General features: G+C 30.8%; 1 protein-coding gene across 1 annotated transcript in view; it reads right to left on the bottom strand.

Moving 5' to 3' along the window:
- Positions 1-16,817, bottom strand: part of LOC149168962 (monooxygenase 2-like) — a 41,500-nt gene extending 24,683 nt beyond the window's left edge. Inside the window, exons 1-6 of the mRNA XM_089428490.1 lie at positions 16,604-16,817; positions 16,346-16,492; positions 16,136-16,204; positions 15,830-16,013; positions 15,242-15,476; positions 14,487-15,128 (exon numbers count right to left, since the gene is read on the bottom strand). Of these exons, the coding sequence (XP_089284616.1) occupies positions 14,554-15,128; positions 15,242-15,476; positions 15,830-16,013; positions 16,136-16,204; positions 16,346-16,492; positions 16,604-16,707 (1,314 nt within the window). The 5' untranslated portion in view covers positions 16,708-16,817 and the 3' untranslated portion in view covers positions 14,487-14,553. The remainder of the gene's footprint in view (positions 1-14,486; positions 15,129-15,241; positions 15,477-15,829; positions 16,014-16,135; positions 16,205-16,345; positions 16,493-16,603) is intronic.
- Positions 16,818-17,867: the final 1,050 nt, after the last annotated feature.

Below are 17,867 nucleotides of genomic sequence, written 5' to 3'. Positions count from 1 at the left end.
CATAGCTATTACGGGAATTTCTGATTCAGTCCAAAATTGCACTTGAAACTCAATTTTCATAAAAACTTCTAGAAATTGCAAAATTAAAATTAAACACCTGAATATGCATAAAATACATCAAAATGAGATGGATGTGATGGAAAATATAAGGATTAAGTAGATTTCCCTAAGCAAAAATAGACCAAAACTGAGGGCCAACATCTCCCCCTTGCTGATCTTCAAGCATGTCCTCATGCTTGTCTTTGTCTCATTGCTCTTCTGCCTCTGTATGCTGACCTCCCTTGTGGTTCTACCGAAGGATCTGTCCCCTGAAGATGAAGCTTTCTCTTGAGCTACCTGTAAAAGGATATCTATGCTTTCATGTACTTCTTCTCTTTTCTTGTGGATGACTTTCTTTACCAATATATCATTCTGGATGAGCAGCTTCAGACGACAAATAAAACTTGAATTTTGCAATACATTCCGACACAGGATTCATGTCCCTCTCAAATCAACAATTTTACTCAAAGGATCCAATGTCCAGTTGCCCTTACATCTCATTAAAAGAAGCAAATTTTTTTTATGTCTAGGCATTCACTTTCAATTTAGCCACTCATTTACCCATGCAATCTGCAAAATAGGGGTTGAAAGAACCATAAAAATATCCCAAACAGAAATGAATTTGAAAAAAACTACCTGCATTGAGCCTAATTAGGCTCGTTCTGAAGAAAACCCATGTTTTCGTTTTTCAAATTTCATTCTAGTTTGCTTTAGAAAAACAACGAAAAATAATGGCTTCTTAGCAATTTCAATTTTTTTAGAAGATATGGTCCCTGATTCCTTATCTGTTACCTCCACTAGCAGTTGACTCGTTTCCTTCTATCTTTGACTGCACATGTGTTTGCTGCTTCTTGAGAAATCAAAATCTTAGAGGAAATTGATTTTTTTCTTTACCAACAATCCATCTCTAGCAATGAAATCAATTTTTCTTTGCCTTAAATTTTTGTATTCTGTCTTCTACTGTAAAAAGGAGTCTATTGCTCTGATAAAAACAAAAAAATAAATTTTCTCTTTGTATACAAAGATCTTGAAAACATTTTGAACATGTTTTCATTGCTTCTTAACTCAAAATCCCCTCTCTGGTTCGAATTTTTTTCACTGTGCACATAGATGAAACGGATTTGCCCAAACCATACATGGATGAAACACATTTTGCCCACTGTAAATTCTGTTCTCTGTATAAATCAATCTTCAGCATTGTATCTTCAGCCTTTAGTTTTCAACGTTGTTTCAGTTATATAAACACCATAAAGAAACTCTTTTGCTCACTGTTCAATGGTTTGGTCAATGTAAAAGCCTGCTCTGTTTTATTTAATCAACATATGATAGTCAATACAGTCAATGTAAATTTGGCTTTGCGCTGGAAAATATAATCCTATAACCTAAACTCTATTTTTATTGACCAATTTTTTCATGCACTGAAACTTGGATTTTTATCACACTACCTGATTAAAAAAACACATGTAGTTTTAAGCTTGGCTAGCTATGCATTCAAAACTACACTTAAACTTCTTGTTTCATTACTCAACATGCAATCAAACTTCAATAAGACACCCTGTTTGTGGAAAATCTGATTTGTGAAGACACCCTGGCGAAGATTTGTTTTGATTTTTCTATCCTACGTTAACAAATCACATGTTAACTGGAAGCTACTTCCTCGTGCATGCAAGCAATCTCACTTGTAATTAATCTGCAGCCATGTCATCATGCAGACAATCAACTTCAGTATGCAAACACTGTGTTTTAGATGAAAACTTGGCGATTTTATAAAATACTTGACTGCTATTGATGAAGTGGCATGATTCCTCTATATCTGGCAGTGACTTGAAGATGTTTCTAAGCTATTAAATTGCGTTCCTCTTCATTCTGCGGATTTGCTGGAATTTGTTGGCTTACCGTGTCAAGCAAAACAATTTCAATTAAAAATATTCTCTCGGCATTTGAAAATCTACAGGTGGCAGCATGTGGCAGCGTATATCTATTGTGATAATTTTATTTAAAATCTCTGAAACTATCCTCGTAATCCTCTAGCTATTGATGAATTTACGAGATTAACTCTTACAGGTGGCAGAGGATTTTACACATACTAGATCTGGAACATAAAATCTGGGATTCGATTTTAAATTTTGATGCTTACCTTCATCGAGAATTCACTGCATAATCTGAGGGATTCTTTGCATAAATTACGGCTTGGCATTATCTCCATTAATTTACCTACACGGTCTCAGCTATTTTCATCCTCCGCTATCAAAACGTTTTGCTTCTCGCATCTATCGTCTTTCCTGAGCCTCAAATGGATGTAATGGGAACAAATTTACGGTTCTGAGCATCAATGGCAGAGCTCTGAACGTACAGGGTTCACGTCAAAACGTTTTTACCTGTTGACTGTAGTTGTAGCTCTTGTTAAAACGTTTTACTTCCCACAAGGTCTTTTTCAAAACGTTTTTACCATTTACTATTGTCTGGTATGCCATGCATAACCATCAAACTGATAATTGGAACCGTGTTTAAATATTTTCATTGTTAAATATTTACATTGTGCTGTATGAACGCAAGTGGCTGCACATCGTTACTTCCTTTCTTTCTGAGCTTTCAAAATAGCGATGATGGTGTAGTTTAAATTCTGATTTGACTGTTTCTCTGTTGTTTGATTGCTTCCATCGTGGCCATCCTTCTGCATACCAACTCATTATGCCGTGACTGCTGTAAAAAAATAAATCATGGTTTTATTATTTTTTTACTTTCGCCATTACCTACAGTTGTTCACCATTCATGCCTTCTCATATGAACCATGCACTCATAAATTATTTCAATTTAATGGCGCATATCCTTACCCTTTGCCGTATTACCATTGTGCCCATCGAATTGTATTGCCATAAGGTTTGAGAAAGTTTTGAAAGCCTGTTTGAATCATATCCCCTGCCTAATATCATTTACTCCGCCATACTCATTTTCCATTTTCAGGATGCAAAAAGATTATGTTTTAATACAGCACATATGTTTAACACATTCCTTTGCTGTATGCAAATGGTTCAGCGTGCATATATTTCCTTATGAAATATTGCCTTATATATATTTCGTTGATGTATTTCCCTTAAAAACAATGCACATGTTTGATGATAATAATCTTACCCTTTTACATATTATCATATACTTGCCATCATATAACTTTACACCATGCATATATAAATAATAGAATTTCTTCTTATGCGCTTATGATAAGGTTAATCATTTCGATTTGCACTTATTCCATATGTATTGCAATGTCTTCCCTTAATTTTAAAATGACCATTTTTAGGTCATGTTTAAAATTGTTTCCATAGGACTAATGCTTGCTTTGTTTGTGCAGGTTCAACTTTTTTAAATCCTCACCTTGATCCTTTTTGCTTAGAAGAAAAATACTTAGGGTTAGGGTTTTGAAATGAATATGGAATATAGAAAATAAATATAGGTAAATAGAGAATGATATTTAGGGTTATGAAATGTTAGGGTTATGGAATGAATGTAAGATGTACATATGTACATTGGATTAGGTATAGGGTAAATGTAGTAGGATGGACATAGGCTAATGGGTATAGAATGAGGAAAATGTGATGAATATAAAATATGCATTCAGGTATTAACTCAATTTCAACAAAGTCTAAAAATTTCTACAAAAATTTGAATTTGCAAGAACAAAATTGTGCACTTACGATTCTTGTACTTCCCTGTAGTATTGGATGAATGTTGTTGTTCTTTAACAAGATTGGATGAAGTTGTCTTGATCAAATATCGTAGATAGATAGAGCTTATTTATGCCTTCTGTTCTAGCACCCTTCATTGATTCTGGTCCATTGATTGTTGATGTCGTTCAGGTCCCTCTGCAATTGATTCATAATAACTCAGGTCCCCTCTGTCATGCAATATATACATGTGTTTGTGAACATTTCAGGTCCCTCTGCAATTGATTTCAAAAATATTTCAGGTCCCAACTGCCAACAATACAAGTTCCGTCGTCAATTCAGTTGCACAACTAAGTTTCTTTTTGTGAAACTTCCTCCTTGCTGATGGGAAGACTTGTCCTCAAGTCTTCTTTATTCTAGAGGATGATTCCTGCAAACTCAAACTGAAGAAATGGTAAAACAAAATAGAGAATTCATATTGGCCAAGCTGGTTGGTTTTCCAATATGAATTCGAGTTTGTATTGTGCCACTTTCGTGGATTTTCACAACCAAACTCTATTATTTTTTATCTTTTTCTATTTTTTCTTTTCTAGATGGAGGTGGGGTGTAATGGAGTTGGGAAGTATGAAAAGCTTATGGAAATAGGTTATATCGAAGTCATGATATAGTAGTAAATCTGGACTTCAACATGCATGGTCATGGAGCTTAACATACGGTATGGATGATGAACAATATGAATTCAAATCATGAACAAATGATGATGATCAAATCATGAACAATATGAATTCAATATGAAAGGCTTCTTTGAAGATTGATGTGACTTGACATAGTACGGAACTTGACTGCTTCTTCTAATGATTGTCTTCATGTCTTTTTGCCTTGATCTCGATCATGTTGTAGGGTTTGGTGGTGTTGTTGGTCAACACTGAAGAGCAAGCTTCAAGAGTTGGAGTTCCATCGAATGAACTCAACATCAAGTGAATTTTCACTTTTCTTTGACTTGAACATTTGTATTCATATTTTGGAATATGAATTTGAATTTTGAAAATTACTTCACCATGGAGTTCACTCCTTCATTCTTCCTATGACCTGCAAAAATATAGCACTTGCCTGCAATACAACATTAGATGATGGAGGAAGAGAGGTGTACAATCTCTCTTCTTCCAATATATATGTAAATCATTACAAGCATTTCTTAGAAAACAAGTCCAAATATGATAGACAAACATAATGCATTTATTTACCCCTTTGAGGAATGGTGGCCAGCCTAGACCTCCTAGCGGTATTTTGTTTACAAAATATTTGTTTTATATCCAATTAGAGTGATTTCAAAGCCAAGTTAAAGTGAATTAATATAGCTCCCTCCAGTATAAACAGGTTTTCAAAATGGTTTAAAATGATATGATAAAAATTATAAGGAGTGCCAGGTTTGATAGAGCTGCTTGTTAATTTGTAACTAGACCAACAGTCATTATTTGAAGTGTAACTTCTTCGATAAAGATCAGATCAATGCGAGTCCACTTGGAGATTAAATTATATTAATTTTTGTATTTCCAGTAGAAACAGGTTTTAAAAATTCTTAGGCCTGATATCACAAAATTGGTGATGAACAGGCCTAGGAGGCAGAGTTTTACTATACTGTTTTGAAGACATGTAGTCACTAAATGTGGCATAACTTTTTCATTTCACCTCCAAATGGGATGATTCAAATTGTGTCTTAAATTAGACTTGAATAGATATCTCCCATATAAACAGGTTTTGAAAAGAAGATGGTTTGGTATGTCAAATATGCCAATGAACAGTCAAGACCTAGAATTGTCACCATGCAGATTTTTCGACAAGTAGTTAGTATTTCAAGAATAACTTTTTCATATAATACCTAATTGAAGTGATTCAAATTGATTTGGAAACTAGATTCCAAGGGCTATCTTCCCTATGAATTTCAGATAAAAATGTTTCCATTAGACAATTCAAATATAGGTTGTACTAACCCTGTCCTCAATATTTCACTTGAGACCTAGTTTTGATTTTGATCACATTTTTATTTGTGATATAAATTGAAAACTTCAAAATGGATTCCAAAACTAGATTTCAAGAGATATGTAAAAAACATGATTTCAAAATGATCCTATATGGTTACCCAAAATAGGCTTGTTCTTACTGCATTTTGCCATGTAGTCCTTTCAAATGAATATTGAACAATGATTCGAAGAAATTGTTTGAAACAAATTTATTATGGAAGTCTTATTGTAAATTTATTCTACTTGTTTATTTATTCTATTCTATCCTATTCTATTTTAGAAAAATAATTCATTCCCTCAAGTATAAGAGAATTTCCAATGCATCCATTTTCGTAACAAGATCATAAATAAACTCATATCCAAATTTGAAAAATATACTTTAATGAATTTTTGGACATGAAAATTTATTTGATCATAAAGATTTGATGAGAAAGAATGTTGAAGAATGGAGTAGTTTTGTAACCTATTCTTTAACATCATCTTTTAGATCTTGTCGTTGAAAATGGATTTTGTAGTTTTTTTTTATTTTATGTTTTTATTGGGGAGTTTGTTTTGGAAATCTACTTTTAGGATCTCTATTTCTAGGCATAAAGAAACCTAACTAAGAGAAATGTATACTAACTAAATTTTGAAGTGTTTTTTTTTTATCTTTTATTTGATTATACTGATAATTACCTCCCCGGCAATGGCGCCAAAATGTTGGGCTAATTTATTGACTAAATTAACACAAGTATTTAATTATCAATCCGGGTTTGTAAAACTTAGAGGCAAGTCCACTATATATGGACATCAGATATAATCAAGTTTAGAAGATAAAATTTGAAGAATTAAGGAAGTACAAATTACAAATATAAACCTATTTTAACAATTCCTAATTTATTTATGTAATATATGAGGGAAGAGCCTCCTAACTTAGGAGAACTAGGTTGTCCTTCCCTACAATACTACTTTCATGAAGATAACTCTAAGAGCACTAATTAACAAAGGTTTATGATGCAAAAGATGTAAAAGAAGATGCTCCTAACTAAGGAGGTCCAGATTGTCCTTCTTCACAATCCTACTATATCACAATCACCATTGCTTCAAACCAGAAACGCAGAAATAACTTCAAATGAGAAATGGAGAATGAAATTCAGTTTTAGTTCAAGATCAAATAGAAGGGGAATTTAACTTAAATTCCTTTGTGTCCCTTCATATGTAGATTAGAATTAAACCAATATTCATTCAGCAATCATCGCACATCTAAATACATTTGAAACAAAAAACTAGTCTATGAAAACTATGAAAATTGAACCAAGAAGTGTACTTAGCTTGGTGTGGGGGCCCTCCACCCTTGCCTTTCACACTTGAAGAAATCTCAGCTACAGCAACTTTAGTAAATCAACCAAACATGAACAAAAAATTGGAATGAAACAAGTTCTTCAAATTAGCTCCCAACTCCAATTATACAAAAGTTACATACAAATTCGATTACCAAAAGCCATCAAAGTCTTGGCTTTAAATAGAGGTTTATTGAAACAAACTGATCTATATTATCTCTAACACTCATATCTACTCATATCCACCTATCTATTTCGAACTCATCCAATTCATCCCAAGAAATATGATCAATCCCATAAAATCTCAAAACTGCCCTATTTCCTAGGGATTTTCTGGTGACTAGTCATGTTTGACTAGCCTTGACCGGGCCTAATAAAGCTTGTTTTGGCCAAACCAAGTGGAGTTAGCTTAGTCCTAGTTCCCAAGCTATCTATCCATGCATCAAACTCGAGCCAAGTGTCCTGCAAACATGTCATCCACATAGCTATTACGAGAATTTCTGATTCACTCCAAAATTGCACTTGAAACTCAATTTTCATAAAAACTTCTAGAAATTGCAAAATTAAAATTAAACACCTGAATATGCATAAAATACATCAAAATTAGATGGATGTGATGGAAAATATAAGGATTAAGTAGGTTTCCCTAAGCAAAAATAGACCAAAACTGAGGGCCAACAACAAGTACTACATTCGAGGCCTTTAACAAGAATATCTTCTTACCTAGGGAAATTCTCCCTACATTTTTTATCAAGTTGGGGATAATTTGTTTCCATTCATGTAAAAAAATTTAATGCCCCACTTGAACATAATCTGATCCTTGGACATAGTTGGTTTTATGCTAAGCCTACTCTTTTTCCATCCATAATTTTCATCCTTCAGTTTCCAAATGAAGGAAATATTGTTACCATTGATCAACTTGAATAATACACACCAACAACCAAATTGACTTCTATGGATAATTTGACGCCATTTTTTGGTAATAACCCTTCAAGATAAGTGAAATTTTATGTGGCTTTGTTCAAGAAATCATCATTAATGGGCATATTAGTTCCATCACCTAATATTCCTTCTACCACTATTGCTTTGATGCATATTATTTGTTCCATCACTTGTCGATCCCATTGATTTGATGACCCTTGGGTGGTGTTATATCCTTAATATGTATACTTTTATGGTGAGAAAATTCCACTTCTAGTGGAAGATACTTCCTCTTTGGTGGCCCCATGAGAATCTCTTGACACTAATAAAAAAATTCCATCCCAATATGGAATATGATCAGCCTGCATTTCCCACACCGGTCGTCACTCCACTTATTTCACATGACTCTCTCAATGTCAAGTTCCCTTCATAGAAAACCATCTTAGAGGTCATGGAAAACATTTATAATTCAAAAAAGATATGCCTTATTATTCCTCTACTCCCCTCAGTCTAGAAATGGTGAAGTTTGGAAAGCAAAATCTTAAACTAGACCAAGGGGGACTTCCTGGTTCATCTAATGAAGTGCCACACTTGGAATCAATCAAGTTTGGATTTCTAGTACCAATCTTGCCACTAAATTTTCCAATACAAACTCCCTTGTTCACGAGTGCCTTGTACCTCCATTATGTGTTGATAGCCATTGTCAAGGTGTTTTATTAGCTCAAGATACCACTCATTCTTTATGTCCTAAGGTAGTTTCTGATAAATATATGATTATAGTTTTTCATTAGAATCATCAACTTTTAGGAATGTGGAAATTCATCTCTATGTGCCATGGCCCTGACATGGTGTGCCATATGACGATGAAAGTGGACCATGAGTTCATTCACATGCATAGGAATCATTGGTCTATGCCTGGAGGTGGACACTACGTAACAAAACTTATTAGACTATGTTGCATGCCTTGTACATATATATTTTAGTTTTGTTTGTTGTGTTGTGTGAGCACCTTTTATCTTTGCATGTGGGTCTTTTTTATTCGATGCTTATCATTCGTGGTTCTTGACTTGCATTTTTTAGTCACATACACTTCGCTTGTGATAAGAAAACCCATGGTGAGACCAAGAGGTTACATACGTTATTATTCTAGCTATGTTGACATTTGTCACAATAATTGAAAATTTATACATGCATGCATGTCCAAAAAACATAGATTTTGAATCACACCATTTGAAGTCATAAGGAAAAGATGAACTAGACATAGATAATATATGATCATATATACCAAAAATACCAACAAGATACAAAATACAATAAATAATAAATTATATGTTCATATTTTAACCTAATCCATGTATTATTTATTTTATGAACGTGGTTAAATTAGAAGTACTCCTACACTTGAAGGAGATCTTCCTTCCTTCAAGTAAAGTAGGGTAACATTGTATAGAAAAATAAAATAAATAACAGTAATTGTAGAACATAGTGCTAGTAGAAAGGTCTAGGATGGGGGCAACATTCTAATTGTTAATTGGTATAACTAAAAGATCATGCTTTCGCCTTGGATATTATGTTTTTCTTATTGTATGGTTGATATATGTTTATGGGTTATTATGATGTCAATGTAACTTGGTTTACAGAGATATAAATAAAAGGTTTTCTATTGTTTGTAGACAGGTTATAGATTTAAAGAGTTAAGAATCTAAAATCTCTAAAACCTTCATCACTACAAGCCCTAAGCATTCACCTTCTATGATAAGATGCACTTCCACTTTCATTATGCATGTCTATATCATTAGTCTTTAGTCTTTTAGGTTAAATAAATATCACACACATTGTTTGTTATAGGCTTTAAGCAAACCCCTGGGTCAAATGTACTCGATTACTACCTATGGAATTTCATATAAACATTTTCCAAAAAAAAAATACAATATATCAACATTCCTAAAGATTAAGTTTTCGACATTACTTTATTCAATCTTTCATTACTATGTAGTTTATAATTAATCCTTATCATAATTTAATTTTAGTTTCAGTTTATATATTTTCTTTGATAATTTTATTTGGCCATAATGTAAGATACTATTTTGCATATTATGAAATTGAAGCGTTACTTCATTTATGCTCGAGAAAAACTATAATTCATGGAATTTCCTTTTTTAAACATGTTTACCTATAGATTAAGATGACAAAAAATGCCTTATACTTCTTCATTCTTATGTACACATATGATCGCATCTAATATTATTATGTTATTGGGATCAAAATTTATTATGAAAAGTGTAACATGATATTCCAATGTAAATATAGTTTTGTTTCAGGCTGAGATATTGTTAAAGTTTTTGATAAAGTTAAATAACGAGTCCAACTCCAATATTATTTTTCTTATTATATTGTTTTGATATATAATTTGTGTTTAAATATGGTTTGATTTTGGAATAATAAAAAGATTTATATTTTATTCAACTTTTCAATTCTATATGGTTTGTGATTAATTCGTTTTTTTCACAAATTATGTTTAGGGTTGTTTTTTAAATATAATTATGTTTTATTATAATTTATAATATGGTTTGTTACACTATTTTAATGTTACAAATATTAAAAATATATCAAAAATATTATGACATTTTGATTTTTTCATTTAATTATTTTTATACAAATTAAAAATATGATTGAAAATACAAATATAAAATACAAAATTTGATTAGATCTTAATTTTCATATTAATTTTTTTATTAAAAATTTGAAGAAAACAACATACTTTATTTTTTTGAGATGTAAAATATAAAATAACAATATCATGAAATAAGATTTTTTTTTTTGAAAATGGAGATTAAAAGTTAATAGGTAAAGAATAATATAACTAAATACAATTCTAATATATTTATATTTAAAATATATATAATTGAATAAACTAATATTAATTTAATTTTACATTAAATTGGTATTACAATTCTTATAATTTATATAAATAATTTAATTTTTAATTTGTTTAAATTTGTAATAATGAAAATTGTATTTTAAAATATGAAATATTATAATAGTTGCAGTGTATAGTTTTTATTTTTATTATTTCTAATGGTTACTTAGAAGAGTACGTTTTTAGTTTATATGAGATTGTTAACTTTCGTTAAGTGGAGAAATATTTTCCAATTAATTGGTTCTAATAATCTCCTATAATTTAGGCACTTACTTTTTGAACCAACAATCACACTTAAAATAAGTAAGAATTTTATATTCCAATCATAATCACAATTTCACTTTATATTTTAAAAAATTAGGGAAAGCAAAAAAAGAATTGATATTAAATATTTAATACAATATTAAGATATAAAATGGACGCATTCTATTTTTCAACATCATTTACGAAAAAACACTCAACATCATACTGAATTATCATTCATATATATATATATATATATATATATATATATATATATATATATATATATATATATCACATTGTCAAAATTAAGAATTAATTAATTATAATTTTATTTAAATTATTATATTAATTTTAAATTATAAAAATATTTAAACTATAAATTTTATATATATATATATAAAAGCAAGCCAAACACATTAAAGTAATGATAGTTCAATAACACATATATAATATTTTTATAAATAAAAAACCAATTTTTGATCCTGAGTATTTTATTAAAAGTATTTTGTAAATACTAGATAGAGTTAAATAACTACATTCACTTATTTATAATTAAATTGAAGTTTTAAAAATCTAAAATGAATATAATTATAAAAAAATTTGTAGAGTCTTTATAGTTTAGTATGAGAGATGTGTGGGGATGTGTACGGGTTAGGTGTGATATAAGAAAGATTGTATATCAACATTTTTTAAATATTTTTTTAACTATTTTATTTTAATTTAATTTATAACATTTTTTAAATTAGATCTAAAATGAAAAAGGTATGATTTTCTAATCATATCTAAATATAGTTAAGATAGTCTTCGGCAAAATCACATAATCAATCTTTTGTCGACGCGTTTCGAACCAACCAGTGTGGTTCATCGTCAGGACAAGTTGAAGGACTGATCTGGCTAAGCCTGATTAAATAGAGTGTGCAGAGATCCCAACGGTTATATTGTAACGGCTAATTTTGACTTAGTCAAACTAATAATTTTATTATTAACCGAAACCTACTATTATTAGTTAATTGAATATAATAAATATAATGGTCATTATATTTATTAAAAATCTATATTTATTATTATTCTTAAATTAATTAATTCCAAATAAATAGTATTAAAATACTATTAATCTTTAGAATTTAGTTACAATGGTAATTGCGTATTTAAAAATTGTTTATACCTAAGGATCCAATGGTAAAGATATAATAGTTAATAAATTATGGTAAATTCAATGGTAAACTACCTATAATGGTCATTAATAAATTATATTAATATTCCCAAATTATTTAACTCTAAATAAATGGTAATAAATTACTATTGTTTTTAGAATCAAGTTATAATAGGTAAAAGTTTAAACCAAAAAATCATTTTAATTTAAAATTTTTTAATTGTAAAGGCCCATTCGAAATTAAATTAATAAGTACTAACCACTAATCTATATTTTCTTAATAATTTATAGTTCTAATAATATTAAAAAACAATAAATAGTATTTTAGTTAAATTAATATTCCTAGAATGTAGTTTACCTAAGGTAAATGCCAAAATTAACATACATGTTTATTAATAATAGTATATTCATTAACCTAATATTATTGGTATATCATATATTATTCTAATAACTTTTTGTTTATCATTTAACCTTAAGGGTCATTAGGTAAAATTGGATTACCTCTTATCATTAATTATATTCAATTTATCAATAATAATTTACTAAAATTCTTATTAGAATTAATTATGTTATTAGTTATTAATCCTAATAAGAATTCTAATAAGAATTAGTAATTATTATTGATGAATATAATTAATGATTATTTTTAAATCCTTAAGGTTAAATGATATTATTATTACCATAATATAGGTTAATAGTATGTTAAATAATAAGGGTTTTTTAATATTATTAGAACTATAATTATATATAATTAGTGGTTACCGAATTACAATTAAGATAGATTTACCCATTTATTTAGAGTTAAATAATTTGGGAATATTAATATAATTTATTAATGACCATTATAGGTAGTTTACCATTGAATTTACCATAATTTATTAACTATTATATCTTTACCATTGGATCCTTAGGTATAAACAATTTTTAAATACGCAATTACCATTGTAACTAAATTCTAAAGATTAATAGTATTTTAATACTATTTATTTGGAATTAATTAATTTAAGAATAATAATAAATATAGATTTTTAATAAATATAATGACCATTATATTTATTATATTCAATTAACTAATAATAGTAGGTTTCGGTTAATAATAAAATTATTAGTTTGACTAAGTCAAAATTAGCCGTTACAATATAACCGTTGGGATCTCTGCACACTCTATTTAATCAGGCTTAGCCAGATCAGTCCTTCAACTTGTCCTGACGATGAACCACACTGGTTGGTTCGAAACGCGTCGACAAAAGATTGATTATGTGATTTTGCCGAAGACTATCTTAACAATATCTAAATATAACTAATAAGCACATAAAAACTCAATACTTACAATAAACTTATAATCTAACAAAATTCTTAACCATGCATATTTATCCCGATTTTACCATGGATATTATTAACTTTTAGATAGTCTTTGTTAAATTACCATGGGCCAATACCATGGCTTATAAATACCACATGTCCAAAAACAACTCATTTCAAAATCAAAATATTTTACAAATATTTAGTTTTATTTTATTTTATAATATTTTTAGTAGTAATGTCCAGTAAATATTATAATTAATAATAAAACCAGCTTAGATGCATCTTAACTCCCCGAAAAGAAATCAAATTTACCTCCCAAAATATTTGATATATATATATATATATATATATATATGATGCAAGTAAACTCATTATGAAATGGATGTTAGAATATGTAGCACTGTTATGTTATGTAAATATCATGGTCAAATTATATAAAAAAAATATCACTGAAAATAAAGAAATAAATAATTATAATTAATAATTATAATTATAATTATAATTATAATTAATAATTAAATCAAAATTTATTTTAATTACAATTATAATTATAATTAATAATTAAACCAAAATTTATTTTAATTTGAAACATTTTAACTTGGGCAAGAAAAATCATATTAATTAATAATTAAACCAAAATCCATTTTAACTTGGCCCGGAAAAATCATATTGTTTGAAATACAAAAAGTGGAATTTTTTTTTATCTAAACTATATTTCTAGTATTTAAACCAGCAAGTCTATTACACAATATAAATAAATCTAAACTGGTATGTCTATTATTTAAACTAGTATGTCTAGTATACAAGATAAATAAATCTAAATTGGTATGTCTAGTATACAAGAGATATCGTAGGCACACAATGGGTCCCCCATTAAAATAACCTGAGGCACACAATAACCTGAGGGGTCCGCATGAATATACTTTTTTGGTCCAGAGGACGACAAACGCTTCATTTGCAATGGAAATTAAAGTTTATGAGGATGCGCTGGGGTTGACGGGAGGGGCAGAGTCCCACAGTCAGAGGCTGCAAAGTGAGTCATATGAGACATGGAAATGAAAGGCAGCCAAGCCCACTCACGAAGGAATCGAAGGAAGGAGGAGTAGCCATCCATCACATTGCCCGCCACAAATGCTCCTCCACTGATACCCAACACTCTCCATTTCCTTGCAGCTGCGTACTCCTTGAAACATTCCTCTATCATTCTTTCTTCTTTTCCTCCCCAATTTATATCCTCAAAATTTAGGTTTAAGACTGACAAGCATCTGCCCAAAACCACAGCGTCCTCCATGGCCGAGGAAGCACCCTGACCCAGGTCTGGCATCATGGGGTGCAATGCGTCTCCAACGAGAGTCACGCTGCCCTTTCCCTTTGCCTTGCTGTCCCATTCCCAAGGCCAAAACCATCGTACCTTTATATCTGCCAAACTCAACGTGTCTACGGGACTGGACTTTATAAACTCTCCAATCGGTCCCGGAAAATCTCGCACCGACTCTAACGCTGCGCATCTCAGAGTTTCAGGATCGCGGGATACATCGGCATCTGTAGAATTAAGCTCACCTCAGCACTAGCAAATGGTAGTATTGATGAAGAAATAAATAAAAGCGAACCGCCTGCATAATACATCAAATTGAATTGCTGTGGAAATCATATACCTTGTGGTTGTGATTTCCTTGTTATAAACCAATACACTTTTTGCTCTGTGCAGGGAATGAATCCTGCCCTCACTTCTTTACCCACTACTTGTACCATTTTTTTATCTACTGTATGTTGATGGCCCTCAGGAAGCGTTACCATTCCTCTGACGGCAACACGGCCTGAGGGCTTAGCTGCTTCTAAACCAATCCATGGTGCAACTATTGAATTTACACCATCACAACCTATTACAATCTGAAAAGCATAAATGCAAAGAAAAAAATTATGTAAATATTAGATTTTAGACTTTTGTGATATATGATATATATTGATAATAAGATTGTTTTTCAAATTTATTACATCATTAAATTTTGATGAAAATTTTGAATTTTTATCTGAAAAATAAATTATATTAATTAATTCCAAACATGTACCAAAACTCAGTGATATAATTAATCCTAAAAACGATCCCATTATAATTCTATAAATGGTAGATATTGTAAATATTTTGAAATTTAATCAACTGAAATTAAATCTAAGGAAAAATAACTAAAAAAATCTTTCAAATTCTCTTACAATCAAGTTAAAAACATCACCTACAACCCTACCTTAGCTGTGATGCATGTTGTGTCTGCCAGCTCTAGTGTGGTGAAAGGAGAACCTGGTTTTTTATGCAGAGAAACAAGTTTAGAGTTGAATCTGATACTTCCATCCGGCAGCGCTTTGGCTAGTGTTTCCAGAAGCACGCTTCTTTCTACGCACCGAGATTCCAGGCGATACATACTTGATCTCCTGAACTTGAACATTATAATAAAGTTAAAAATTAACCTAATCTGCTGAGTATAATTTGTTATCTTTCATTCCCAGATTTGCAATGAAAAAATAAGGTTATATATTAATGGCCGATAAATTACCCTGTGCGGTCTTCTTTTATGAGTTCAACATCTTTCTGGACACCAGAGCAATTTGAGATACCTCTTATCCTGCATAGTCAGTAAGCGAAGTTTTTTTGATTAATTGTTATTTTTATTTTCTAAATTAAATTAAATGTTAAATAATTCTAAATTCTAAAATATTGTCAAAATCTGTAATCAAATTAAAATTTAATAATATCAATTACCCACCCATCGAGCAAACAATAATCTGCACGAAGTGTATCTGCTACACCAAGAGCTTCAAGGGCTTTCCAGGCATTAGCCCACAGAATCAAGGCCGTCCCAGAAGCTCGAAGACAATCTGAGCGCTCTAACACTATACTCTTGAGGCCAATCCTGCGTGCAGCCCATCCCCATATAAAATGTTGGGTTATAACTTTTGTTTGCACAACCACAGTATCATTACTGCACTATTAAGCTGAAAATATGAGATGAGACCAGACAGACCTGTGAAGGGCAAGGGCCGTGGCCAGCCCTGCAACGCCGCCTCCTACCACAACAATATCAATGGCTTGATGGCCAGAGCAGAAGCAGCTGTCCCGGGTGCCCATATTTCTCCCACCTTTCTCCCTCCAACCTGATCGGCAGCAACTTTGTTCGTGCGATCTAAAACAATGAGACCCTAAGGGAAATATATGGAGATTTAAGGAGATAATTCTAAGAGGGATATCCGGAGTTAACGCATGAGCACAAACTCCATTGATGATTGGACAGGATTGCGTGCAGCAGAGTCACGCCTCCACTGCATCACACACCACAAAAAATTTCCAGATTTGACACAATCTCTAAAATCTTTATAATCCCAAACAAAGACGGCATCAGTGGCAGATGACAATTAACATTGCTCTACCAGAGCGATAAGGATCTGAGAGGAAACGAACGCCGGGCCCACCATATTCTTGGTGAAGACCATATACAATTCGTATTACATGTAACGTAGGTATCTCACTCTATCAAAGAATATGACAACCAAGAGGAGACAAAAAGGAGGCCCACATTAAACTAACAAATAGTTGTTTTAACCTCAATTTCTTCCGCCGGATTCCGTCACCGGAATCTCCAAAAAGTCATAGACAACTCCTTTTCTTTTTTGCAGTTGTCTATAATGCGATTTTTTGGAAGTCTTTCTGGTGGGTTTTTCCGGTCAAAATCCGGTAACAATTTATTGGAATCGCAAGTTTGATAGCTAGTTTCTGCACAATCAAAGCGTCTCTGGGGTTTTTCAGGGTGCTGAATCCAAATATGCAGTTAAAAAACCATTTTAACTGCAACAAATCAAGATTTAACCTCAATTTCACCATTTTAACTGCAACAAATCAAGATTTAACCTCAATTTCTTCCGCCGGATTCCGTCACCGGAATCTCCAAAAAGTCGCATTATAGACAACTCCTTTTTCTTTTGTCATATGAATATCTCACTCAATCAAAGAGTACGGTGTAGATTTGTGAATGTAAATATTATTAGTTATAAGTATTTAAATAGTATATCAAATTAAAAAATTTGATTAAGTTATAATTTTATTTAAAATAATTATTATTTTTTGATAAGGAAAAAAATTAATATATATATATATATATATATATATAAAGAATTTTAATTATGGAGATACATCTTTATATTATTATAGAGATTTTTAATTAAGCAATTTTGTTATAATATTATGGGTAAATATTATAGTTTGTATGTTTGTCAATATTACAAGCTAAAAAA

The sequence above is a fragment of the Pinus tabuliformis genome, chromosome 4_2 (assembly GCF_031772625.1).
Source record: "Pinus tabuliformis cultivar Carrire ecotype Pingquan chromosome 4_2, CPIR1, whole genome shotgun sequence".
NCBI lineage: Eukaryota > Viridiplantae > Streptophyta > Pinopsida > Pinales > Pinaceae > Pinus > Pinus tabuliformis.
This window is presented reverse-complemented; position numbering and strand designations above follow the sequence as displayed.